The sequence below is a fragment of the Pseudorca crassidens genome, chromosome 13 (genome assembly GCF_039906515.1).
Source record: "Pseudorca crassidens isolate mPseCra1 chromosome 13, mPseCra1.hap1, whole genome shotgun sequence".
NCBI lineage: Eukaryota > Metazoa > Chordata > Mammalia > Artiodactyla > Delphinidae > Pseudorca > Pseudorca crassidens.
In genome coordinates this window covers 9,829,369-9,856,624 of record NC_090308.1, presented here as the reverse complement: position 1 = coordinate 9,856,624, position 27,256 = coordinate 9,829,369, and the positions used below count along the sequence as shown (strand labels likewise).

The 27,256-nt window shown below is 40.6% G+C and overlaps 1 protein-coding gene across 1 annotated transcript in view; it reads right to left on the bottom strand.

Moving 5' to 3' along the window:
- Positions 1–8,370, bottom strand: part of TMEM242 (transmembrane protein 242) — a 47,203-nt gene extending 38,833 nt beyond the window's left edge. The window contains exons 1-2 of the mRNA XM_067701685.1: positions 8,168–8,370; positions 7,550–7,650 (exon numbers count right to left, since the gene is read on the bottom strand). Coding sequence (XP_067557786.1) covers positions 7,550–7,650; positions 8,168–8,255 — 189 coding nt within the window. The 5' untranslated portion in view covers positions 8,256–8,370. The remainder of the gene's footprint in view (positions 1–7,549; positions 7,651–8,167) is intronic.
- Positions 8,371–27,256: the final 18,886 nt, after the last annotated feature.

The window sequence follows — 27,256 nt, the reverse complement described above, 5'->3', positions numbered from 1 at the left end:
AGAGAAGAAAAAGAAATAAAAGGAATGCAAATTGGAAAAGAAGTAAAACTGTCACTGTTTGCATATGACATGATACTATACATAGAGAATCCTAAAGATGCCACCAGAAAACTACTAGAGCTAATCAATGAATTTGGTAAAGTGGCAGGACACAAAATTAGTGCACAGAAATCTCTTGCATTCGTATACACTAACAACGAAAGATCAGAAAGAGAAATTAAGGAAACAATTCCATACACCACTGCAACAAAAGGAATAAAATACCTAGGAATAAACCTACCTAAGAAGGTAAAAGACCTGTACTCAGAAAACTATTAAGACACTGATGAAAGAAATCAAAGATGACACAAACAGATGGAGACATATACCATGTTCTTGGATTGGAAGAATCAACACTGTGAAAATGACTATACTACCCAAAGCAATCTACAGATTCAATGCAATTCCTATCAAACTACCAAAGGCATATTTTTACAGAACTAGAACAAAAAATCTTAAAATTTGTATGGGGACATAAAAGACCCTGAATAGCCAAAGCAATCTTGAGGGAAAAAAACAGAGCTGGAGGAATCGGGCTCCCTGACTTCACACTATACTACAAAGCTACAGTAATCAAGACAATATGGTACTGGCATAAAAACAGAAACACAGATCAATGGAACAGGGTAGAAAGCCCAGAGATAAACCCACGCACCTTTGGTCAACTAATCTATGACAAAGGAGGCAAGGATATACAATGGAGAAAATACAGTCTCTTCAATAAGTGGTGCTGGGAAAACTGGACAGCTACATGTAAAGAATGAAATTAGAACACTCCCTAATACCATACACAAAAATAAACACAAAATGGATTAAAGACCTAAATGTAAGACCAGACACTATAAAACTCTTAGAGGAAAACATAGGAAGAACACTCTTTGACATAAATCACAGCAAGATTTTTTTTGACCCACCTCCTAGAGTGATGGAAATAAAAACAAAAATAAACAAATGGGACCTAATGAAACTTGAAAGCTTTTGCACAGCAAAGGAAACCATAAACAAGATGAAAAGACAACCCTCAGAATGGGAGAAAATATTTGCAAACGAATCAACAAAGGATTAAACTCCAAAATATATAAACAGCTCATGCAGCTCAATATTAAAAAAACAAACAACCCAATCAAAAAATGGGCAGAAGACCTAAATAGACATTTTTCCAAAGAAGACATACAGATGGCCAAGAAGCACATGAAAAGCTGCTCAACATCACTAATTATTAGAGAAATGCAAATCAAAACTACAATGAGGTATCAACTCACACCAGTTAGAATGGGCATCATCAGAAAATCTACAAACAACAAATGCTGGAGAGGGTGTGGAGAAAAGGGAACCCTCTTGCATTGTTGGTGGGAATGTAAATTGATCCAGTCACTATGGAGAACAGTATGGAGCTTCCTTAAAAAACTAAAAACAGAATTACCATATGACCCAGCAATCCCACTACTGGGCATATACCCAGAGAAAACCACAAATCAAAAAGACACATGCATCCCAATGTTCACTGCAGCTCTATTTACAACAGCCAGGTCATTGAAGCAACTTAAATGCCCACTGACAGACAAATGGATAAAGAAGATGTGGTACATATATACAATGGAATATTATCAGCCATAAAAAGGAACAAAATTGGGTCATTTGCAGAGACGCGGATGGACCTAGAGACCGTTATACAGAGTGAAGTTAAGTCAGAAAGAGAAAAACAAATATCATATATTAACGCATATATGTGGCACCTAGAGAAATGGTACAGATGAACCGGTCTGCAAGGCAGAAGCAGAGACACAGATGTACAGAACAAACGTATGGACACCAAGGGGGGAAAGCGGGGAGGGGTGGTAGTGGGATGAATTGGGAGATTGGGATTGACATATATATATATACTAATACGTATAAAATAGATAACTAATAAAAAAACTATTTAATAGAAGACATGAAGAGATTAAAATAAATAAATAATGTACATGACAATTTAAAAAAACATCTTATTGCTACAAAAAAAGCTAACCATCATTGGTGCCTTCGGCAAGTCAGTAATCTTTTTATCATAGTCACATCAGAGATCACTGATCATAGATCACTGTAACAAATAAAGAAAAGCTTGAAATACTGAGGGAATTACCAAAATGTAACACAGAGACACAAAGTGAACAAAAAAAAAAACCTTCCCTCATTCAAGTCCCAGTCATTTCTCTTTCCTTCTAGCTGTATTTTTTTTAAAAAAAACTTTTACCCCTAACTTTTTAGCTCAGCTGGTATTTACTTTAGTTTTAATGGAAGTTGATAACTAAAGGGAGTTTACTCCCCCAATAGCTTAGCATCTGCCCCAGCACCACTCTATAGATTAATCCTTCTCCCAACTTATTTAAAAAATTAGAGAGATTTGTTTCTAAGCTATTTTCGTAATGTGAACTGATTTTTTTAAATAACAGAATCACACAGATCTAATTATAGAATCATTAAAAAGCCTTAATATCCAGAAAGTATATCATACTCATTACTTTTTTTTTTTGCAGTACGCGGGCCTCTCACTGCTGTGGCCTCTCTCGTTGCGGAGCACAGGCTCCGGACGCGCAGGCTCAGCGGCCATGGCTCACGGGCCCAGCCGCTCCGCGGCATGTGGGATCTTCCCGGACCGGGGCACGAACCCGTGGCCCCTGCATCGGCAGGCGGACTCTCAACCACTGCGCCACCAAGAAAGCCCATACTCATTACTTTTTATCAAACATTTCTTTACCATTTTTATCTATTAATTCTTCCAGAAAAACCCTGAAACGTTTTGTCAAGTTCTCCAATTCCCATTCATTAACATTTTCATTAGAATGACATCAAACATTAGCTAACTGGCAAGAGACAGCAAATTTGTAACATCCTGTCTTTCATCGGGAAATATATTTCCATTTACTCAAGTCTTATTTTTTTAAGAATTTTCTTTATATTGCTCAACCCATTTCTTAATAAAGGTTTTTTTATGCATGCATTTGTGATTGTGAATGTTATTCATAGTACATAGAAACACTTTATCTGTATCCCCATGCCTAGACCTAGCAGATCTTATCTAATGACATACTTTTTGTAGATATATCCTGGTCCTGACCAGATTTTCAAGAGATTTTTTCTTTAGCCATTTTCTATGATGAAAACAATATACTACTCTCTAATCTTATTCCTTCTTCTCATGTTGCTATAATTTCAGCAACAGATCTCACACAAATGCACTAATTTCTAATTGGCTTGCATTTTCATCCAGAAGCAGTATCATTAACCAAATATTATTACAGCAGGGTCAGTTTACGTGCTTTGGCTTAAATTTTATTTTAGAAACTTAAATTAAAAATCTCTTATTTCCCTAAGAAGAAATTATATATGTATTACAGATATACATAAATTTTTAAAAGTCTACACAAACCCACATTTGTTTTGCTAAGTAAAAAAGGTAACTATGTATAAAAATAACCCTTAATAACACAGCAATACTCCAAATAAAATCTTAGGTTTGCCAAATTTTCAGATTAAAAAAAAAAAGGTACATGCTGTATTTGTATATCAGTCTCAGAAATTGATTGTGAAAGGAAGTGAGTTATTATCAGTTACTGTCTACATACTTCCAAAAATGAATTTTAGTGGAAATAATGTTAAAAAATTGATCTGCTCTTATTATTAAGTTTTTAAAAGTCTAGTCACAAGCTTTATCCGCTGGAGTTATACATCACATGACCTTCATATAGCCTGCTCAGAATTTTCAAAATGAACACTGACTGGTTGCAGGGAAAGACTGACTTGCCAAAAAATAATGTTGCTTTAAAAGATCTTTACATAAAACCAACCACATATGCTAGTCACATATATATAAATGAAAGCTACCTTTTTCTTCACTACCACATTGTTTATTTTTTTCATTTAAATTAAAATGAAGCCATGTGCATATGGAAGTTTGAATTTAACAAATCACAATGCAGTTATGATATTTAATATCCAAGATAAAACAAAAAAATTATTTTCCATTATTTTGTGTTTATAATACCTCTTATGCTTAAAGACACGGGTGCCCCTTATCTTGTATCTATTTTAACAAGAATTAATCTATTATTCACAGGTGCAGGACCTATCAAGAACGAATTGTTCAGCTTTTCCAGAAAGTTAACTGCTTACCTAAGAATAAGGCTCATGTTTTTAGTTTAGTTTTTTTTTTTTTTTTTCAGTTTAATCCTGGGCTGAATTTGACATAAATCAAACTGATATTTAAAAAGAATGCTCAATCTAGCTATTTCCCCTACAGAGCATTCTTACCTGGTACATTTTGCTATATTCTTTACATCACAGAAATAGCCGTGTTGTTGTAACATAAACAATATATATTTTTAAAAGATTTATTTTTATAATTTCTCATAAGTTGTAACTGTATCAGAAAGATGATGACTCACCCTTATGGTCTGTTCATTACCTAAATGGGTCTTGAAATAACTGTTATTTGAAGGATATTTAACCTCCAAAACAGGGGTTCTCAAACTTCCTGGTCTCAGGATCCATTTACACTTTGATCCCAAAGATTTCTGATTATGTGAATTAAAATAACCATCTTACAAAACAAAACATTTAGTGCAAAGATAGGCAACGTTTTACATTTTTGTTAATTTTTTAAATGTCTGGTTTAATAAAGACAGCTGAATTTTCATATACGTGTCTATATTCAATCTGTTGCAATATGTTTATTGGTTGAAGTATATGAATAAAATCTCTCCTCATACAGATATGTGGTTGGAAAAGGGAGGAGTATTTTAATAGCCTCCCTTCTTTGATACTATACCCAAACTCAACAAATAGTTTCTTAAAAATTATCTGCAATATGGAATATAAAATCGTATCAATGAATTTTTGTACTTTATTACATTAAAACCCATTAGTCTAATCTGCATTTTTGAATGGAACTTTTATCCAGGCATCATGATCATTCAGAAAATAATGATTTGCCAAGATAACAGTTATCTTTCAACTGTTGACATCATTTATTTATTAAATACCAAAAAATTACATCATTCATATCCCTACCAATCTCATTAGAATAGCTTTTTAGGGACTTCCCTGGTGGTCCAGTGGTAAAGAATCCACCTTATAATGCATGTGATGTTCAATCCCTGGTCAGGGAACTAAGCTCTCACATGTCGTGGGGCAACTAAGCCCACGTGCCATAACTGAGCTCATGCGCCTCAACTAGAGAGCCTGCGTGCCACAACTACAGAGCCTATGTGCTCGGGAACCCACACGCCACAACTACAGAACCCACACGCCACAACTACAGAGCCCATGCGCCCTGGAGCCTGCACACCACAACTAGAGAGAAGCCTGTGCACCACAACGAAGAGCCCATGTGACGCAATGAAGATCCCATGTGCCACAACTAAGACCCAACAGCAGCCAAAAATAAATTAGATAAATAAATAAATAAATAAATCTTTAAAAAAAAGAAAAGCCTTTTAAGTGTTTGAGCAGCTGGCAAGCTCACAATGGCAGACACACGTTTTCTAAAATCTAATTTTTACTCAAAAACTGGAATTTTATCACTGGCAACAAATACTAACAATTGCTTGCTTGAAGAGACAGGTTCATTTGGTTCATTTTCAAGAAAATGTCTACCAAATACTCACTTCTGAATAACTACAATTTGTCTGTTGCTCTTACAAGTGAAAATAATATGCCATGAAAAAAAGTGGCTAGTTCAGTGTGTATCTCACACAACTGCTTTTTCTTGAGAAAAACATACTACTTTGGTATAAAGCAGAAGCGCTTTATGTGTACTTCCCATTTCTTCACACAGAATATTAAAGAGGTTAAGTTCAAGGGTCAAGATATTAAAAATAAATAATTTTACTTCTTCATCAAGGATACTCTTATGCAATGATGGGTTTAACCTCGGGTGCACAGGAAGGAAGAAAACTATGCCTGCTAGTATAGTTTGGGGCCACTGCCTCGACTACAGCAAGGCACCAGCCAGTTTTACCCTCTGTTGTTTCTGTATCATTAGTGCAGGTATCTTAGCAGTATTATGAAAATAACTGACTTTACAGACCCCCAACGGGTCTCAAGTATCCCCAGGGTTCTGTGGACCACAGTTTGAAAACCACCACGTTAGACTATAAAGGCCATGTGTGATATCAAATCTCAGAACCACAAAATAGAATGCAAAGTTGTGAACATGTATATGTGCTTTTTTTTTCCTGAGAGAGAATTGCTAGCTTTCATCAGATTCTCAAAAAAGATCTGTGACCCAAAGGTTATCATGTTAACTTGGATTTAGAAATCAACCAAAACTCCACTATTAAAACACCACTATCAGTCAGGTTTCACTGATTTCTTTCACAAAATATATATTTCTGCGCTGAAAATATTCTGTGACATAGGGGGAAAATGACCATGAGCTCATAACAGTGATTTGGGAAACTCCATAGGAACTCTGAGTATTCAGAGGGGAATCCAAATGCACTTGAAATGTGGTCTCTTGCCATTCTTAAGGCTTAAATATGATTATCAGATTATTAAAGATAAATACAAGTCAAAAAGGAATTCAACTGGTTTATGACTTTTCATATAACACTGTATTCCAAGGCAAATATCAAATTGTAATTAGATTGTTATTTGTGTGATTATTTGTTTACCATCTGTCTCCCACACCAGACTTAGCTTTTTGAGGGGTACATATGTTTTGTTCATTTTTGTATCTCTTGCACCTAGCTAGCACAGTGCCTGCACATAAAAGATCCAAAATAAACATTTGTTGAATCAATTAATGGATAAATAAACCTTATGAGGCGGATAGGGCAGAAACAGAACGATACAGAAGAAACACCACAGGGGAAGAAAATTTCTCAACTGGGAAAATGAAGTACACCTGTCCATGACAGCATGACTGCTCAATTTTGCTCATGGAATAAGGATTTTCTGCCCTCCGTAGGTTATAGTCATTCAACCAAAATTTACTGAGCACCTACTATGTGCCAGGCAATTTTCTAGGGAGTGGGGCTGCTGCACTGCACAAGCATGCATGGTTTCTGGGTTCAAGGAGCTGACCTATGTTTTTCATCTATACTAAGATGCACTGTATTTCATCATTTTAACATCTCTGAGAAAAGCCTCTTGCAGTGCTGTGTCAAGAATTTAATTGGCATTTTTTTTCTTTTTTAGTGGTACATACAATATTGGGGCCTCTTACAACTGAGAATGATTTACCTAGATTTAGATTTAATGTCATGTTGTGAATAAGAACTGTACTGGATGAGCTTTCAAAGTCTTGTTCTGCTAAAAGTTTAAAAAGCGCAAAAAGTACTTCTTTTTAAACGAAAATACAGACAGTTGATTAATTTGTACACTTCCTGAATCTATGAGGTGCACACTGGTTTACTTCTTAAAGTAATGTGAAAGGCCATCAACACTTTCTTTACTTTTCCTAGTCAAAACAGCTGCCATTGATTTGTAAACAACAATAGTGCTATGAATGGATTTCGGTGTCACAAACCTTATTGAACCATTCAGGACTTCTCTTTTTAGCCAATGATAGCGTTGTAACAAATCCAGCCAGCATTCCCGCTGCAGCAACAGTACCAAGGAAAATTCCACCTGTCAAGAGTTTTGGGGGTAGGGCATGGAGGGTGGGGAGAGGAAAAAGAAAAAAAAACCCTTACGTTAAAAAGATGGACACAAGTAAGTTTCAGATACTATTTAAAAATCACTTTTGAATTTCGAGAAACGATGGCTAAGCAGCTCTTGGCAAAGGTAAATGACAGCGGCTGGGAAACCTGCGTGACCACACGACCTCTGGTTCCTGAGGCCATGCTAAGGTAGAAAATAGGCGCAGGGTCTCTTCCCCTCTTCCCGGGGACAACTGCGTGAAGTTTCTCCAGGGCAGAAAAAAGAGAGAGTGGGAGTTAGAAAAGGGAGGACACGAGAGAAACTGCAGAGGGAATGGGGGAAATGCAGTACATACAGAACAGCTCGCGGGACCAGCCCACGGACTAAACTCAGGGCACCCAAGCGAAGGTCTCCCTGCGCGGGGTGTGAGTGGGAATGCCAGCTCCAGCGCAGGCTAGGGCCCCGGGTGAGGTTACCCCGACACCCGCACCCCACCCCACCACACCTTTAACCACGAAAAGCCGGTCATTAGTTGCCGCCGGAGCCCCCAGCCGAGAAGACGGCTCTCCAGTGCCCGTATCCTCTGTCTCCATGTTTATAAGCCTCCACTACTGCGTCCGGCGCCAACTGGGACCGGGTGGAAGCGAGAGCTAGGCGGAGGAGAAAGGTTCCGCTGCCCCCTCCATCTGTGCAACCTGAATACCGGTCCGGAGAACGACCTTTGCCCCAAAACTTCTGTCCTCCCCCGCGCGCGAGCGGGGAAGCTGCTGTGGCTGCACCCCGGGGGCGGTGTCTTCCAAGGCTGTCAACCAGGGAGGATCATTTGCCTGCTCCAAGGTGATGATCGCTGCACTTTAATATTGTGTCTATTTGAAACACTGCTCAGCTTTGACTCTAGGGGGCAGTGAGGGGTTGCAGATTGCGCCAGGACCCCAGTCCCAGCCTGGTTAGAGACTGCAGCTGTTTCCCGGTGAGCCGTACACTATGTCTGAGGATTTGGCCGGCGTTAACATTTCACGATTCTAAAAAGTAGGCCTCAGCCTTTTCTCTGTACTTTGCTGGGAAATTTCGTAACAGTTGTCGCTTTAGGTGTAAGTGACAGGCTTTATCCCTGGAAGACTGCCAGCCTATGAGCTGTGTGGTGATGCGCTTCCTACCCCACGGTTTGATTGATTGTTCAGCCGAAGGGACTGGATGGCTAGCATGCTGAACTGAAGTGAATGGCACAACCGCAGCCGGGAGAGCAGAGGAGCACCCTAAGGGGTTGCTAACACGGAGCTTCAAGGCTGCCCCAGAGCGGCTCAGCGCCAGCGGCCAACAGACAGACCCGGTCTTCATAGACTGGGAGGCTAATTTGCAAAAGGTGGTGGATTCAGTAAGCGGCCATTGAGAGGAGGAGGCTGGTAGTCATAGAAAATCTTTTCAGCCTCTCAAAGACAGACACATGACATCATCTTTTAAAATGAGGCAATCTGTCATTCTTGTTCAGTCTGAACGACAACAGCAAAAGCCATGAACTTCTTGAGATGGGGATGGAGATCTTTATTCATTTTTATACGTCCCGGCTCTCAGGGTGTTACCTGGTCATGTATAATAAATAAATGTTGGATGAAAGAGTAAATGAATGCATCAGTTAAAATGCAGTTAATAGCCCAAACCTGGGCTCTGGTCCTAAACCACTTCTCAGCTATGTGAACTTGATTAGGTTATTAGGCTCACTTACCTCAGTTTCCTCACCTGCAAAATACAGAAACTGATAGAACCCACCTCATAGTATTGCCATAAGAATGAAATGAAGCAGTGTAGGTAAAGGAGTTAGCATAGTGCCTGGCACAAACACTTATTGCATCATAGCTCTAGTTATTATGCCCTTCGATTCCAGTAGCTGTTTTGCAGCATTGCCTATAGAGATTTTTTAAAATTATAGATGCCCAGGGCCTACCACTGGAGTTGACGGCTCTGAAGGTCCAGGCAGGGCGGTTTAAAAGCTCCACTGAGCTTCTGATAATGAGCCAGGTTGAGCACTACTGCTCTGTTCAAATTTCTGTGTGGGAGAAATCACAAAGAATTTATTTAACTTTGGATTCTTTGGAAGCACAGTGTCAGAATCTGAAAGAGCCCTTTAAGCTGGCAAATGCTGTGCTAATTTGTTGAAGGTCCCGAGACTTAACCTTCCCCCTATACACAATGGTGACCATAGCAGCTAACATTTATTGAGTGTTTTCTGTGTGTCTGGCATTACCCTAAGTGCTTCAAATAAATTATCTCATTTAGTCTTCTCCATTGTGGACCAAAAACAAAACAAAACAAAAACAACAAAAAAACTGTTGCCTGCCATCCCAGTGAACAATGAATGTTGCCCTCCATCAAGCCATCAGGCACTGCAGCCACCCCCATGGCGCTCCCTGAGGGCAATTCAGGCTGCAGAAAAACGGGATACTGGTGATAGTTAAGGTGCATCTCAAAGGAATAAATTCAATGAGCCCAGACTCTTGCATCTTCCCATACTTAAAAAAGCACTAAAATCATTAACTTGAGATGTCTGGTTTTTGTGATTAGCAGTAATCTCTTGATGCTCGACTACATTTTTGTTTTTGTAGCAAAAACTCCTAAATATCCTGGCTCCTCCCTTACCTCTTTGGAACAGTTCCTCAGAGCTATCTGAGAGGCTGATTCCCAGGCTATAGTGCTAAGTAAGGTCTTCAAATAAAGCTTTTAGGTTATGCGTTTTCAGTCAAAACCATAAACTCTGAGAAACTAACTTGCTCAATGCACACAGCTGTGAAGTAGCAGAGCCAGTATTTAAAAGCAGCCCCATCAAGTCCTTATCTGCCCCCGAGGGGTCCTCAAGCTTGAGCTTGGTAATTGGACTCATCTGCAAGGACTTGTTGACCACAGATTGCTGGTCTCCAATCCCAGAGTTTTTGATTCGGTAGGGCTAGGGTGGGTTTTGAGAACATGCATGTCTAACAAGTTCCCGAGTGATGTTGATGCTTCAGGTTCCACTTGGAGACCGTCTTCTCTCTGTCTTACTCACAGTTTACACCTTTAAAATCCATATGAACAGGCAGTACTGAAATAAAATCAATCATTCAAAAACTCCCAACAAACAAAGTCCAGGACCGTTTTAACATTTGGAATTCTGTTCTCTCAAGACTGTTTAGAGAGAAAAAGTGCTGACTCCTCCACTCTCCCCATTCTTTGCTGTTCCCCCCAAAAAGCACAGAAATTTTTGATTTTAAGGATTATATTACTATTTACTGTTAGAAACAGAAGAGAGATAAAACATCCTTAAATTTAGGGAAGTTACAGTGTCCTGGACTCTGGAGCCTGTCTCCATTTTGAGACAGTAACTACAAACCCTGTTGGGCACCTGTCTGTTTTTATTTCTGAGCATGTGGTTCACAAACTTCTATCTTCTTTCTAACTCCCCAAAGTAAAGGACAGCTTTCCTCCTTCCTACGCAAAAGCTTACTTTCCTGGTAAACAGAGGGCAGAGAGGCAATTAAAGCAAACCAACGGGTAATCTTTGCCTTAGCAAGCAATTTACATTTTGAGGATCCTTGTCAGATACACACCTTGGAGAGGAGGAACTGAGAGCTACTTGGACAAGGCGAGCTTGTGGGGGAATTACATCACCATCCCCCAGCCTATTGTGCCTTGTTCTCTCCCAGGTCCTGGGGGATGGTGATTTCAAGGCCTGGGAAACACGTCTGGTACAAGGATGGAGAGTCCCTGGCCCGGAGATTAGAACCACATTCCAGGCATCCCAAGTTAGAATGCTTAAAGAAAACATATTTTAAAGACAATGTCACTCGTATTTCTATAGTGCACACAATTAGGTATTTCAGGTGCAATCTGATTAGCTGGTCTGTTCTAGGAACCCTGAAATCTCACCTAGACTGGTTTCTATGGAAATGCATGATGTAAGCTCCAAACAGGAGACTTGCAAACATTTGGAGCACAGTGTCTTTGCAAGACATTGACGCTATTTCTAAAACAGCCAGACAGAGCATTCCAAGTGGAAACCAGTTATCAGTTCCTAAACAGTGCCCCGTGCAATGCGAGCAGGACTGCCTTTTCAACGGAAGCATGAGTCCCTTTTAGAAAAATGTAATAGAACTGTCTCACAAGCAAAAGAGCATGCTGGGAAAGCAAGTTCATCTGAGACAGACTCTGTTGCTATTTTGGTGTTTGTTTTAGTCAGCTCAAAGTCCATACCAGTGATGCCTCTGACCACATTCTTATTTCAAACCTTTTGGCCCCTGTAGATTCTATTTCAAATTGTGAAAGCTAGAAACCTGTTAGCATTGCAGTTCCCAGAATTTGGGTAGCCCTAGCTCTAGCTAATTCCAAACACTGATGGGCTTTTTCCCCCAACTAGTTTTTAAAAATATTTCTTGAGAGATTCAATTTCTCCCTGTTTGAAGTATGAGGTTGAATTCTTTTTAAAATATCATAAGGATCACATAGGATCCTTAGTAGGATCATTCTTCTCACTACTTCCTGATATAAGATAGCTGTCAAAAATGTAGTACAGAGATTAAAAATTATTGCCTAATTAAGTGTGTGCATAGAAGAAAAGATCCACTGGATCTTACACTGATTTATTAATGGAGGTTACCTTGAGCAAAGGGGGAGGTAAAGTTTTCTATTCGTATCTCTTATACTTTCTACCTTAATAAGTAAAATGATGACCAAAGCAACATTTTTACATATTTCTATAATGTTTGAATCATTTTTAACAAAGGACTTGTTACTTTTATGAAAAGGGGAAAAAAAGGAAAGAAAACAATAAAAATACTTTAAAATATATCACCTTATTTAAAAGATAGATTTTTCTGTCTAAGTAGAAATATTATGTAGGTTTCCAGAGTTACTCACCAGACTCCAGCAGGATATCCAGGGACAACACTCTTGGAAAGCAAGGAAGCAAGAGTGAGAAGCATGTGTCAGAAGGAGAGACTCCAGGCTGGCTGAGAACCCTGCATGGTATTTGCATGCCCTGGTGGACTACCAGAGCCTCTTGAATGCTTCCCAATATCTGCTCTGGATTCCCAAAGTTATAGCTATTTTGAAGTGCACAACAATCAATATCATGTAATATAAATGGCAAGTATGGTAATAATTCCTCTTCAGTGAGCTGAAACTAGACTTCCAAAGCTTGAGTCTCATTACTCACTTCCAGCATTTCATGCCTTATCTCTTAGAATTGCAGTCTGTAACTCCCAGGTTGAATAATATAAGTCTATCTTCATCACAGTAATTGAAATTTGCCGTTACAGGTTCCTTCCTTTCATTTTTTCTTTATTAGAGTATCTTTTTAATATTTTTCTACATTATCAGTTGAGTTGTTATTGATAGACCAGAAATCTTTTTGAAAGGTGTTATATTTCATCAACCACTAGATATTTTCTTTAAAAAAAAATGATGCACATAATTTCTTTTAACTATGTTCCTCGACTTTCTTGTGAGGATCAAATATGATCACATTTGTTCAAGTATTTTGTAAATTGTCAAGTATTCTGGCAACATAAAGCATGATTATTTTTAGTCCTGTGTGTGTATCCCAGTCGTAGAAAACCCTTTAACACTGCCAAAAGTGAAATATCTTTCCACTTATGCCAGTATTATCACTTTGCCAGTATTTCGTATACAGCCCCACGTTTCACTCACGTTTACTGAGATCCATGATATCAACCACTAGTGTCATTAGTGCTTATTATGTGTATTGTGTTTATTTTTATTAATTATCCCCTCTTATTCTGATGTATTAAAGATCATAAACTACAAAATGACTAAAAAGACAGGTTCTATTACATGTATGATAGAAGAGTGACTATATGAACTAGAAGAAGAAAACTTTCTTGACTAAATACTATGTTTAGATAGATTTTAGTTTCATTCATTCAGCAAGTATTAACTGAGCACCTGTTATGGTCTTGGCCCTGGCTTTACTGTGGTGAAGTCAAGAGGCACAGCTCTTGGTTTTTTGGAGCATATAGTTCCATGGCCCTCAATTTTCTAAGTAAGTAAGAATTTCATCAAGGCATTTTTTTGTTTCAACTTTTGTAGTTGATATTCTTTCTATCTATATTTCTTCTACTTTCTGCCTTAAAAAGTAAAATAAGGACAGAAGCAACATTTTTATTTCTTGCTTTCGAAATCTACACTGCTCAAGGTCACCCCTCTGAATATTAACTATTATTGCACATGTGGATATAGAGAGCCTAGGAGATGGGTCAGCACTTGTACTGAATCTGGACTGTGGGATCTTGGAATTCAGAGCGGGGCATGCGAGTAAGTGGCTAGTTCCCAGAAGTAGGCCCAGCAACTGAGACCCCAACAAATGACTCAGAAGCAAGTGGGCTTATTCTGGGGGACAAAGCACATGCCTAAGGGGTCACTGCAAGAGAGGTCTTCACTTCAGGTGGTCTAGTTGTGAGATGAAGTGGGAGGATTTCTCAATCATGAATATGACATCATGAGATCCAGGGCAGGGGAGAGAGTTCAGAACCTCAGGCAGGAAGGCTGGCATTACCAAGAGATTGGTTCACGGATAATAGGTCCTGACCTTGGGCAGAACTGAAGACCCAGAGATGGTAACTGGTCACTGCAAGTCACAAACCCAGTTAAAATAGCAAGGGCACCAAAAAAGAGACCATGGTCAGGAGCCCAGTTATCAGATCCGGAGCACTGAGAGTCAGCAGGACTCTGTGCTGAGTTAGCAAGATGAGGTGAGAGGCCCAAAGTTCCGTAAATAGAGCCTGATCAGGTCTTCAGCCCTACAGGCATGGAGGGCTGGAGGAGAGGAAGGGAAGCAGACAGGACCCCTGCTTTATTTGTGCGACTTGTTCATTTGCACGAGGGCCTCCATCTGGGGGGACAGGTGGAACTGGAATCCAGCCTGCAGTCCGCTCACCAGGACTTGTGCCCTAGTGCAGAGCTGCAAATGCCCCCAGGAAGGAGCACTTTTTCTCATTCACAAAAAGGTATCACATGGGTCAGTACTAGCTTTGGAAACATATTTGGAAACTTGATTTTCAGAAGCTAGAAGCCAATTTAAAATATCCCAGCTGATGGGAGTATATCTCTTACCTTAAGTGTATTCAGGCAGAAAAAAAATCTTGAGAAAGATTTCAAAGTATCCAGGACTAGAGTCTCATAAACAATTGTATGGCTAAAGAAGTGCTAAAACGCATATAGATTCAAAGTGCCTTTGAAATTCAGAGAATAAGTCAGAAAAATGTTACTTCCAAAGAGTGTTAGCATGCTCAAACTACTTGACTTTACACAATTTGAAAAAATATACACGTGGCCTTTGGACAACTTTTTATAATTTTGACTCACCAACTATTGTGCTCTGTGTTTAAAAGAAGTGTCTAGGGCTTCCCTGGTGGCGCAGTGGTTGAGAGTCCGCCTGCTGATGCAGGGGACGCCGGTCCGTGCCCCGGTCCGGGAGGATCCCACGTGCCGTGGAGCGGCTGGGCCCGTGAGCCATGGCCGCTGAGCCTGCGCGTCCGGAGCCTGTGCTCCGCAACGGGAGAGGCCCCAACAGTGAGAGGCCCGCGTACCGCAAAAACAAAAACAAAAAAGAAGTGTCTGTGGTTACTTCTCACTGGGCCATACACTTTCACCTTAGTGACATATTTTACTGAGATTTGATGCTTTTGATTTACTTTTTCATATAAAAATAATAACCTCTTAGAATGGTACGATATAGCATGATAAAATATTTCACTATACAGTAAATTACATGCAATATAAAAGAGAGTGTTTCATTTAGGTCAGCTGTACAGGGCCCAATGCCCTTTTAGAAACATTCAGAGCATTTGATGGATTCATTGCTGAGTGAACTATAAATAAATACAACCTCAAATTCCAGACAATGAAAATGTGCTAGGGGATACCTCAAAGCTGCCACCATTAATGACTCCTCTTTCAAGGTGAGAGAAAGAGCCTGGATAGGTTGTCTGGAAGCCAGGGTCAAGTTCCCAGCCCTGCCAGGCGTGGGGAATGATTGTCTCCACATCTCTTAATAGGGGCTACACTGTCCTCCTCCGTAAAATGAGTGAATAGATCAGCACTCTTCAAAATACGTTTCATGGCATGTCAGTTCCAGAGCTGTTAGGTGCTACCTGGAAAAAAAGGCTGGGGGTGGGGGTGGTGTGTTCAAAGAAATTTGGCAAACAAGATATAACAGGTTGCTTTGCTGTAGGGCTTCCCAGAGTCTTCAAGAGGAGGACACAGTAAGCAATGACTCTGCAGGGAATCTGAGCATGGAACCCTTTGTTTAGGAGCATAGTGTATACTTTATAGTTTGAGAAATTCTGAACCAGCTGCTCACTAGGATTGTTTCTACCATCCGTCCCCTCCCCCCCCAACTCTATGATGCTAGCTAAGTTTGGAGAAATGAGGCTATTTCATTTAGGGGGCAGAGAGCAATGCCTACCCTTCTTACAGCTCAAGGTCAGATCTAAAACTTAAGGTCTCCACCCAGCAGTTAGTCTGAACCCAAAGGGTGGCTGGATTAGTGAAGACCAGATTTCACTCAGGGGTCTAAGTTCTAATTCTACTTGAGCCAAAAATAACATCTCACTTTCCCAAGTCAAATTTAGAGCTATTCTTCCCATTCTAAGAGAGAAGAAAAAGGGCTATTTATTGGGGGGTAAAGGGGGGAAGCCAAAAGGGTCATGAATAATCTACTCATTCCAATCAATTAGGAAGAAAAACGCAGTCACCAAAGCACATTCTGAATTGGTAGAGTTGAGAAACCAAAATAGACTGACTTATGGTAGAATTAGATTTACTATTTCAAGCCCTGCTATATATTTATCCTTATTTGGTTGCTTTTAACAGAGTTGCATGACTATGGAAATAGGAGTGACCTTAAGAGGTCACGTAGCAGATCATCTTGTATCCAGGAAGGATTTCACTCAGATTCTCCTAATTACAGATTCAGCAGCAGGTCCATCTTGACTCCTGACTGTAAGGTAACCAGTTAGCTTAGGCACATTCTTCTACATTATACATAATTTCTCTTAAAGGAATGCCATGTGCTGTGGTTATGAGTGTAGCACATACTGGAGAAACCCAGTGGTGTGCTGTATGCTGATCACAGCCTCAGCTTCTGGGGAAAATGGCCAAAGGAGTTCCACTCGCAGAGGCTTCATGTCACATGATCACGTGACCCAGTTGCCCTGGCCAAAGCACATCGGACCAGGATCACCACCAGATCCAAAGGCTGTTATCTGTAGGTCAGCAACTCTGCCAAACAGGAGCCCCATTTACGGGGGTGGTGACTGCGGTGGAGGGAAATCTTAACCATGTCATCGAAGAAGAAATAGATCAGAGAAAGTGTTAAAGGAGGAAGTAGAATCTCCCAGAGACACAGGGAGAAGCTAGACTAGGTAGATTTCGTCACGATAAATAAGAGCCTCTGAAATGTCCCCCAGATGGAATTAGGAACCTTGAATTATACTGTCTCCTATCCCTAGGACTTTCTGAACAGAAGCCGGATTAACATCTGATGGAGACGAGCTAGAAGAAATTCCTGCCCTCGTGACAGGTTAGAACTTGCAAGAAGGCTTATGTCACAGGACATGGGCCAACTCAGCTCTGCCATCTCTGAAACTTGGTTTTGTCGGCAGAGCAAGAACCGATTGATCCCTTAGGGAAGAATCACGTTAATCAGGCTCACGAGTCTGAATGCCAGTTTAATACTACGTAATGAGAAATATGGTAAGAACCGTGACAGGAAGCCAGGTAACAGCCAGGAGGTGAAGTGTGACACCCCCCTTCTGCAGGCTCCGGCAGATCAAGGACACAAATAACAAGTAAGGAAAACTTCTAGAATGAATTGAGGGTTCACTAGGGTGGCTGGCTGTAAAATCAATCTTATAAAAATCTTTAGCTTTCCTGTATATTAGCTATAACTGATTAAAGTACAAAACAGAGAAAAAAGATCCTACTATGTGTTGGTCACAAAACTTTACTGACGTATGAGAGAAGACTTGAATATACCACGTCTCTGGTTCAGAAAACTTACCTGTACAAGTTGTCGATTCTTCTCAGTTTATAAATTTAATGTATTTCCTGTTGAAATCCAAATAGGATCATTTAAAAAACTTGACAAGATGACTCAAAATTCATCTGAATAATAAACATTCAAGAAAGGTCAAGAAATTTTTGAAAAAGCAGTACCATGAAGGGGGACTTGCCCTGAAATGATAAAATGCATGGTAAATTACATTAATTAAAGTACTAACCATAACAGGAATAGCTAACTAGATCCGTGGAACAGAATAGAAGTGTATCTAATAGCTTAGTAAACAATTAAGATATTTCCAATCAGTGGAGAAAGTCCAAAAATGGTTTTGGGACAATTGGCTGGTTATCTGGAAAAAAAAGTTTAATTTCTATCTCATGTTACAATGAAACCATAAAAGTAATGAAAGAAAATATAGATGACTATCTACTGGAATACATCCTTGAGCTGGAGAAGAACTTTCTAAGCATGAAACCAAAGAAATAGATATAGACCAATTTGACTATATACAACTTAAAACTGCTCTACAGTAGACAGTGCACATTTCTCACTTAATCCCATCTCCCCTTCACCCTTGCCTGCCCCTCACTTGCTGTTGGGAGTAGCCATGTGACCAGTTCTGTTCAATGGGCATAAGTAAGAGTCAGCTGGTATTGTCTCTTCCTCCTCTGCCTAGAACAGAGACCTGATGGCTAGTGCTGCAGCAGCCATTTAGTGACCTTAAGATGACACGCAGGAGGAGGCCAAGAGAGGGCAGAGATGTGAGCCCTCACATTGTCAACTCTTTGAACCAGTTCCAACAACTTCCTCTCTATGAGGTGCTTGTTATGTGAAATAATAAGTCCTCTTTGTTTAAGCCAGTAGAGTTGGTTTCTCTGCTACTTAAAATTCATTCCTAATAGAGTCTGAGCTTAAGGCAAAATACCATATTTCAATAAAAAGCAAATAACAAACTGGGAAAAATATTTGCAAAATATGTCATGAAAGTTAATATCCCTTCTGATGTAAAGAGCTCTATAATAAATAAGAGATAGATGAATGAAAAATGGAAAAGAATATGAATAGGAACATTAAAAAGTTCAAATGTCTAATAAGTTTGTGAAAAAATTTCAGCTTCACTAGTACTCAGAAAAATTTAAGTTAAAATAATAACCTAATGATTTAGCACCTATAAAAATTGTCAAACACTGGAACAATTATGATATTTTCTGGAAAGCAATCTGGCAAAATAATTCAAATGTCTTGGAATGTCCATGCTCTTTGGGAATCTGTGCAGAGAAATGGTTAAAGAGGTCCAAAGGTTTGCTACAAGGATGTCTCCTGCGGTTCTGTTGGTAATTGCAAAATGATGCAAATGGCAGAAATGCGCAATAATACAGCTCTGGTTAAGTAAATTTATAGGATTGCCCACCTTAAACAATGTATCCATTAACCTGCTGTAGTAGAGGCATATTTGTGGACACACAAAGATGTTCCTTATTCATCATTAAGTGAAGAGTAAGTTGCAAAGCACTTTAGTAAGGATGAAAGATTTCTATTTTTGTCAATATGTATGTTTATGTATTTTTGTGTGTGAAAAACAGCATGGAAGAAAATGTATCGAGACACTAACATTATCTCTGGGCCTGGCCCACATTTTCTGATTATTTCTGTAATAAACATGTATTGCTTTTGAAATAAGAAAATCATTACTGTAAGAATATTCCTTGGTGAGCACAGAGTTGAAACACAGGGAATTAGGATTGATTATTTAATAGCATCTGGCCAAGATAAGCTGAGGTGTTTGTCTCATTATAAGGCTACCAGAACATTCTGAGTTACTCAAGCTTGTTCCTCTGCAAGATAATTCATTGAACACAGCTGATGTCTGTTTCTGTGCTTCTCCTTCGGCTGGCCTGTTCTGACAGACATATGTTTGCTTTAGATCGTGTAATGTTTTCAGGCCAGCTAAGAGTCCTTCTGCTTTTAAGGTAACTGCATTTCTTTGTTCTGATCCAGTCCCAGTTATTTAAAGTTGAACTTTCTGAAAGTAATCTGATTTCCGAGCTTCTGGGGGGAGATGAGGGTATGGCTCATTGTCGCGCCTAAATATTGGCTGAGGGGAAGGTGTTGGATTCCTATAGAAAGATAATTAGGACTCTGCCTTACACTGGGAAAGCAAATGAGGGATCACAAAATGATCTTTTGATAACTCGAGCCTGTGAACTCCTGTGCTGACTTCTAATTTCCCATTTAGCATATTTCTTAATACCTCAAGCCATGAGCAAAGACTGTATTTCCCAATCTCATTTCCAAGCAATACTAAAAATGACTATTTCCCTTAAGGCAATTATAATCATGACCTTGCATGTGCCAGCTGGAAATTCTCCAGAATTTCTTTTTTAATGATGGAAAATATGTTATTAAACTAACAGCATGACTGATAGGGAAGTAGGTTGCATGGGAAAATATTGAAATTTATTATAATTACATCTATCACCCAGGGTCCCAGAAGGACATAGAAAACCTCTCAGGTGGTTCAACAGAAGATTCCTTAATGAAGGGACTCTACAGAGGAGTGGGCAGGGTTAAGAGAGGTCAAGGCACCAGAAATGAAAACAGTGGGAAGCTGTTATAGACCCTGGCCTGAAGGGAAACGGGGGGCCCGGCGAGATCTGGACTCAGGCAGGAGGTCCTCACCCTGGCAGAAGGAGTGTCATGGAGAGATGTTGCCACTTGCTGAGCCAGGCACCAAAGCATGAAGGGAACAGGGAAAAACTGCCCTGCCTCCTGCAGCCAGTGTCCTCCAGTGCCTCCCACTGCCAAATCCTATCCGAAACCAGCCAAAAGGGACCCCTCGAGAGCTCTTCGGAGCATGGAGAAAGGCAGGAAGCGTGAGGAATGGATCTGAGGGCACAAGTGGAGAATGACCATCTCCCTCCCTGAAGGGATGTTTTGTTCTTTTTTTTTTTTTTTTGCGGTACACGGGCCTCTCACTGTTGTGGCCTCTCCCGTTGCGGAGCACAGGCTCCGGACGCGTAGGCCCAGCAGCCATGGCTCACGGGCCCAGCCGCTCCGAGGCATGTGGGATCTTCCCGGATTGGGCACGAACCCGTGTCCCCTGCATCGGCAGGTGGACTCTCAACCACTGCGCCACCAGGCAAGCCCTGTTTTGTTCTTTGAAAGGAGATAACACATCGAGGACAACTTTGGCAATGCTCAGCTATGCATCCTCAAGTTTCATCTAAGTATGTTTTCAGAAATGTATCATTTTCAAGAGATACTAAAAAAAAATCAAGCCCACCGGAGTCTCAGAGAAATGCACTGCTATGGACTGAATGTTTGTGTGCCCCACAGATTCATAGGTTGGAACCCTAACCTCCCAGTGTGATGCTATTTGGAGGGGAGGCCTTTGGGAGGTAATTAGGTTTGGACAAGATCATGAGAACAGGACCCTCCTGATGGGACTACTGTCCTTGTAAGGAGAGTAAGAAACCAAAGCTTGCTCTCTCTCTCCACCATGTGAGGACACAGTGAGAGGGTGGCTGTCTGCAAGCCAGGAAGCGAGCCCGCATCAGAACCCGACCACACTGGCACCTTGATCTCAGACTTCCAAGTCCCCAGAACTATGAGAAATAAATTACTGCTGTTAAGCCATGGTATTCTATCACAGCAGCCGGAGCTGACTAAGGCACATACCTAAAATTAAAAATGCATCTACCGAAGACAGTAGTAGCTATTGTTTATCAAGCACATGTTCGGTGCCAGGCACTGCCATGTGCTTTACCTGAACGAGCGCATTTAATCCCCGCACCATTTGACATAGGAGGAAACTGTTGTCCAAGGAATTCTTCCTGTCTTGCTCCAGATCACATAGCCAGCCAGAGTGGAAGCTTCTGTCACTGGAGGGCAGCTTCTGTCACTGGAGGGCAGACTGCTGGAACTGGTGCAGTGCTGCCAAAAAACAGTGTGCCCACCATGCTAATGCCCAGGCTACTGGGGCGGGTGTTGGGGTCCTCAGCCACAGGAGGGCTGTGCGGATCTGAGAGGCCACTGAGGCACCCAGTGGTTTGCTTGTTATCATCTGGTTTCTCTCTCTGGGGTGACAGTAGGAACACGGTGGGTCTCGTCCATCCCTGTCTCCATGCTCCCTGGCACACAAGCAAATACATGACTGGCACCTGATAGAACTGATGTTTGTAACTTGCATTCTTTCGCCCAGTCACCTCGTGCTCCCTCTCATCATCGGAAAGCCTAGCTAAATGTCTTTAGATCAGTGGTTTGGAGATGCAGTTGAACACAGAGAAAGGTTGTCACTTCTGGCCTGGATGGCTAAGGTTAGTAGCCCACTAGACGGCTCTGCCAGGGCGCTGTGTAGCGGGGCCAGCGTCATGAGCATGACGACAGAGCCAGATGGAGGCATGACACATGCAGAACCAACCGGATGTCATTTAGATGTCTGTAAGAGTTGTGGCCTGGCCATAAGGAAGATCAAAAGAATTCAAATTCTGGCCTGCAGTGAGGGGTTAGAGAAGGTTAACTGAAACCTTAATGGGGGTGCAGGTTTCCATCACACCCCATCAGGCAGTAACGTTGAAAGAAGATTTGGAAGATTAGGTCATGCTTCCACTTGAACCCAGGCAGCCAGGGCTTCAAGATTAACACTCTCTGTAAGGTGAGGACTTGAAGTCCCTCGGTGTCTGACTACAAAAGCTCACAGGTCCACCAGGGCTGCAGGTAGGATTGTCTGGGGCAAACGCAGGCTCTGACAAACGCAGGCTCCTCTGGGACACGCTGCCTGGCCAATAAGTGATTCCGACACCTTGAGAAGACAACCCAGGTTTTGGGGGATGATGAAGTCGTTCCTTCAATGGGTGAGCTATATTTCTAGTCCTAGGAAAGTTTAGAATTAGGCATGGATCTGTTTAAGTAAATCAAACCATCATATTCATACTTTTGTGTAGTTCAGGAATACATCTGAAATCATTGAGGAACTCTGGGTGTACTTAGATTTCACTGTGTGTCATGAAGGAATTGGATGTATTAGCACAAAGACAGACTAGGTTTGTGATTTCAGTTTTAAATGTGTAATTAAGTAATTGATTTTAGACTTGTGATTTAAATTAAGTACAAAAATTTGATTAAATTTATAAACAGTATTGGAATGTTTAAGTGAACTGAGAATCACAGTATTTATAGGTTTAATTTGTTAGATTGATTACAGTTGTTTAAGTACTTGGACAGGCTTTACTGCTTAGGATAGGCATTTGAAGTAGTTCAAAAGAAAACTGAACACATTAAATTTATAACTGCAGTTTTACATATTTGAGGGAATTTAATTAACCAACATGTAAATGGGAGTGATTTTTTAAAGGAGTTTTAGTCTGTGTAATTGATATAATTGGTCATTAATGAAAGAAAAAGTGAAATTAATTATTCTTGTTTTACTACATGTATAAATGGACTGAGTTGTAATTTGAACTCGGAGGTGCAAGGAAAACTCTGTTTGACAATCTGGCATGGCTTCCTCCTTTCCAATTCCCTAACGTCTTTGCCCCAAGAGGCTCAGGGGTCCCTGTGGCTTTATGAAATCAGTGGAGGGGCTGCCCACGAGATCTTGGTGACAGGCAGTGAGATATGCCACCAACTCTCTAGAAGGGATCAGGGACTTACACTGCTTACAAGGTCAAAAGGAGATCTGGCTCTGCCTCTGGGGCAGGTGAACTCAAGAAAGCCACACATACTCTTTCTAAAAAGAAATATCCTCAGAGACAGGGGCCAGCATTGGATAAAACCAGACTACGCCTGATACATCACCCTCACCCACAAACTTGCCCCCTTTACGCTTTTGCCTAGGTCAGAACTCTGGCCCTAGAGTAATATTAGCTGTTGCTATTTGTCTAGACACCATCACCACTTAACTCTGCCTTCAGTTCATGTGGTAGCTGGTCTAAAGGAATCATAATTTGTATTTTAAAGACAATGAGCATTACTCAGCTTTTAATAATGCACAGATCTGGGGCCTGACAGGACATAACAGAAGGTACACTCATCTGGCTGGCAGTAATTAGAAACGGAGTGACACATTTTGAGCCAAGGAATTAAACAGCCCCCAAAAGGAAGAGTCAGTACTGTAAGAATGACACAGCAGTTATATCTCAGTTATCTACTGGAATCTCCAGCTACACTCACACCTGGATAAATAAACTACAAGCAGCATCTCCAAACATGCGCCACAAGTCAGGACAAGAGTGACATCAATGTGGTAGGTACCCAGTAAGAACCTGTGCTTGGACACAAGGGGTTACATCTGGTGTCTCAGAGCTGGTTATGATGAAGCAAGCACAATGCCCTCCACGTAGTGATTTTAGTTAAGTTGAGCAAAGATAAAACCTAAGTTATGTGGATTCCAATTAAATGGGACAGGGACTGAGTAAAAGATGTTTTCCCCCATGGACAGTATAATTTATTTTAGACCCCAAATTGGCGTGGTATAATTGATATGTATCTGAACAGACTTTCCAAAACACACTCATATCCTTGAGAAGCACTACCTTGCTATAACTGATAGGAAATATGTCTGTAATTTTTGAAGGCAATCTAAGGATTTCCAATGGTTATCTTAATTTTTTAAAAAATGTACTCGACAGTAAAAAAAAAAATCTTTTAGTAAGACCATCTTTTTCATCTACCAATTAGATGTACTTTCCTGGGGTGGGAAGTGAGATGGGGGCCATCTTTCCCGTGTTGGTCGTTACTGCTGACAAGCAGAGTCGTGCGTAGTCTGGGTTTATTCTCAAGCACCCAGTTGCTAGCGTCACCAGTTTTGAGTGCCTTGGTGAGACGGCTGGCTGGTTCCCTGACATCTGAATTGCAGCCGGGATGGGGAGTGTTTTTGAACTCAACACTTCCAGTGACGGCCTCCTGCAGTCCACCTGCTTGGTTGTGGCAGAGATAGAACCCCCCAGGAGATCCACTTTGGTGGTCTTGCTTTGGGGGGTCATTCCCGGAGGTCAGCCTGAAGAAGGCAACTCCAGCCTCTCAACAATTCTTTAAGCCCGAGTTCCCTGTACTGAATCTCTTTCTGCTTAAGATAACAGTGGTTTCTGTTTCCTGGCTCTGAACCCTGACACAGTAGAAATGAGAAAGGGAGACAGTTGAAAGAAAATCCAAAGGAAGTAATGAGAGGATTTGACATTATGATGTGGAGACAAGGCAGTGAGAGGTGCCTGAGAAGGTACTTGGAAATGAGGAGCTCCGTGAACCCAAATACGTGGGGGAGGTGAGGTTTGTTCAGTTTTAGACTCTGCATTTGCCATGTTAATGGATCATGTAAGGACAAATGGCTATGGAAGGACTGGAGAGTGACAGGGCCTGAGGACAGAGATTTAAGTCAATCAGCAAAAATCTAGTAACCAGAAGTGTGTGGGGTTAGATAAATTCCTTGAAGGAAACATTGCAAAGAAAAGAACTGAGAATAATTCCTTATTATTTTATATTTTTATACTTCTAAAATAGGGAATCCCCTGGTGGTTCAGTGGTTAGGACTCAGTGCTTTCACTGCTGGGGCCCGTGTTCGATCTCTGGAACTATGATCCCGCAAGACACGTGGCACGGCCAAAAAAAATAGTTTGCTTAAAATAGAAGTATAACATACAGTAAAGGGCACACATCTTCGATACTCAATTCAATGAATTTTTACAGAGTAAACACAGTTGAATAAAGATCTAAAACGTTACTGTCACCCAGAAACTTTCCTTATGCTTCCTGCCAGCCAAAAACCCTTCCAAAGGTAATGATTACTCTGGTTGCCGTCACTGCTGATTCTTCCTAGTTTCTGAATTTTATAAATGAAGTCGTGCAGTATGTATTCTTTTGTATCTGCATTTGGGTTTGTGTTTTTTTTTTAAACTTAACATGGTATTTGTGAGTTTCATCCATGCTGAGCATTTACCAATAGTTTGCTCATTTTTATAGTGTTTTATAGTATTTTTATATAGTATTCCATTGCATGCCTATCCCACATTATATTTATGTATTCTACTCTTGATGCGCATTTGTGTTATTTTTAGTTTGGGGTATTATGAACAGTGTTACAAAGAACATTCTTCTTGCACGTGTCTTTTGACGCATTTCTGTTGGGTGCATAACTAGGAGTGGAAGTGTTGGGGAACAGGGTATGTGTTTAACAGATTCTGCCAGACGATTTTCCAAAGTGGTTTTTTCAGTTAACTTTTGCTGCATCACAAACCACCTGGAGATGTAGTGACTTAAAACAGTAACTCACTATTCTTTGGGTCAGCCGAGTGGACTGAACTCATCCGGGATGGTTTGTTTGTGCTCCGTGTGTTTGGGCTGGGTTCAGTCCAGAATTAGCAGTCAGCTGGGGGCCTCATCCACTTCTCCGGCAGTTGGCTGGTTGTCTGTAGGAGAGATGGAGCTAACTGGACAACGAATCACTCTGGCAAGCCAGCCTGGGCTCATTCACTTGGTGGTGGTAGCAGGGTTGCCAAGAGCAGAAAATGAGAGCAAACTCCAACATACCAGCTCTTCTCAAGGCCTCTTCTGGTATCACATTTGCTAATGTCCCATCATCCAAAGCATGTCACACGGCCAAGCCCCGTTTCAAGGAATCTCCACAGACCTTTTGGAGGGAGAAACTGCAAAGTCAGTTGCAAATCATATGTGTCAGTTGCAAATGCACACACAGATGGGAAGAACTCGTGGCCATTTTAAAATCTGCCACAGTATTTGTTCCAATTTACGCTCCTACCAGCAGTGATGAGAGGTCAGTTGCTCATGTCCTCACCAACACTTGGTATTACCGGTCCTTTTCATTTTAGCCATTCTGTTGGGTGAGTGGTAGCATTTTGTTGTGTTGTTAATTTTAATTTTCCTGGCGACTAATGCTATCAAACACCCTTCATGTGTTGATTATCAATTTGAATATACTTTTTTGGAAGAGCCTATTATTCAAGCCTTTGTCCAATTTTAATTGAATTATCTGCCTTCTCAATTATTTATAGGATACACACACATATATACATATATATTCATTATTTATGTATTCTCACAGCTTGTTGCTTGCCTTTTCATTATTTTAATGGTACTTCTGATAAATAGAAGTTCTTAATTTTAATAAAGTCCAGTTCTCATCTTCTACTTTACATTTAGTGTTTTTTGTGTCCTATTTAGGAACTCTTTGCCTACCCCAGGTGATGAAGATATTATTAACTTCTAGAAGCTGTATTATTTTACCTTTCACAGTTAGATCTATGATCCATCTGGAATTGATTTTGGGGTGTAGGTAGAGGATTAAGGTTAATTTTTTCCCATATTGATCCACCACCATTTATTGAAAAGAGTACATTTTTTTCCTGAACTCTCTAGTATATTCCAGTGATTTATTTTATATCCTTTCACCAATACCACATTTATTGAATTTAGCTTTCTAATAAATCTTGATATCTGGTAATGGAAGTCTTCCAAGTTTTTTTTCTTCATCAAGATTGTTTTCACTTGTCTTGGCCCTTTGCACTTCCATATAAATTTTACAATCAATTTGTC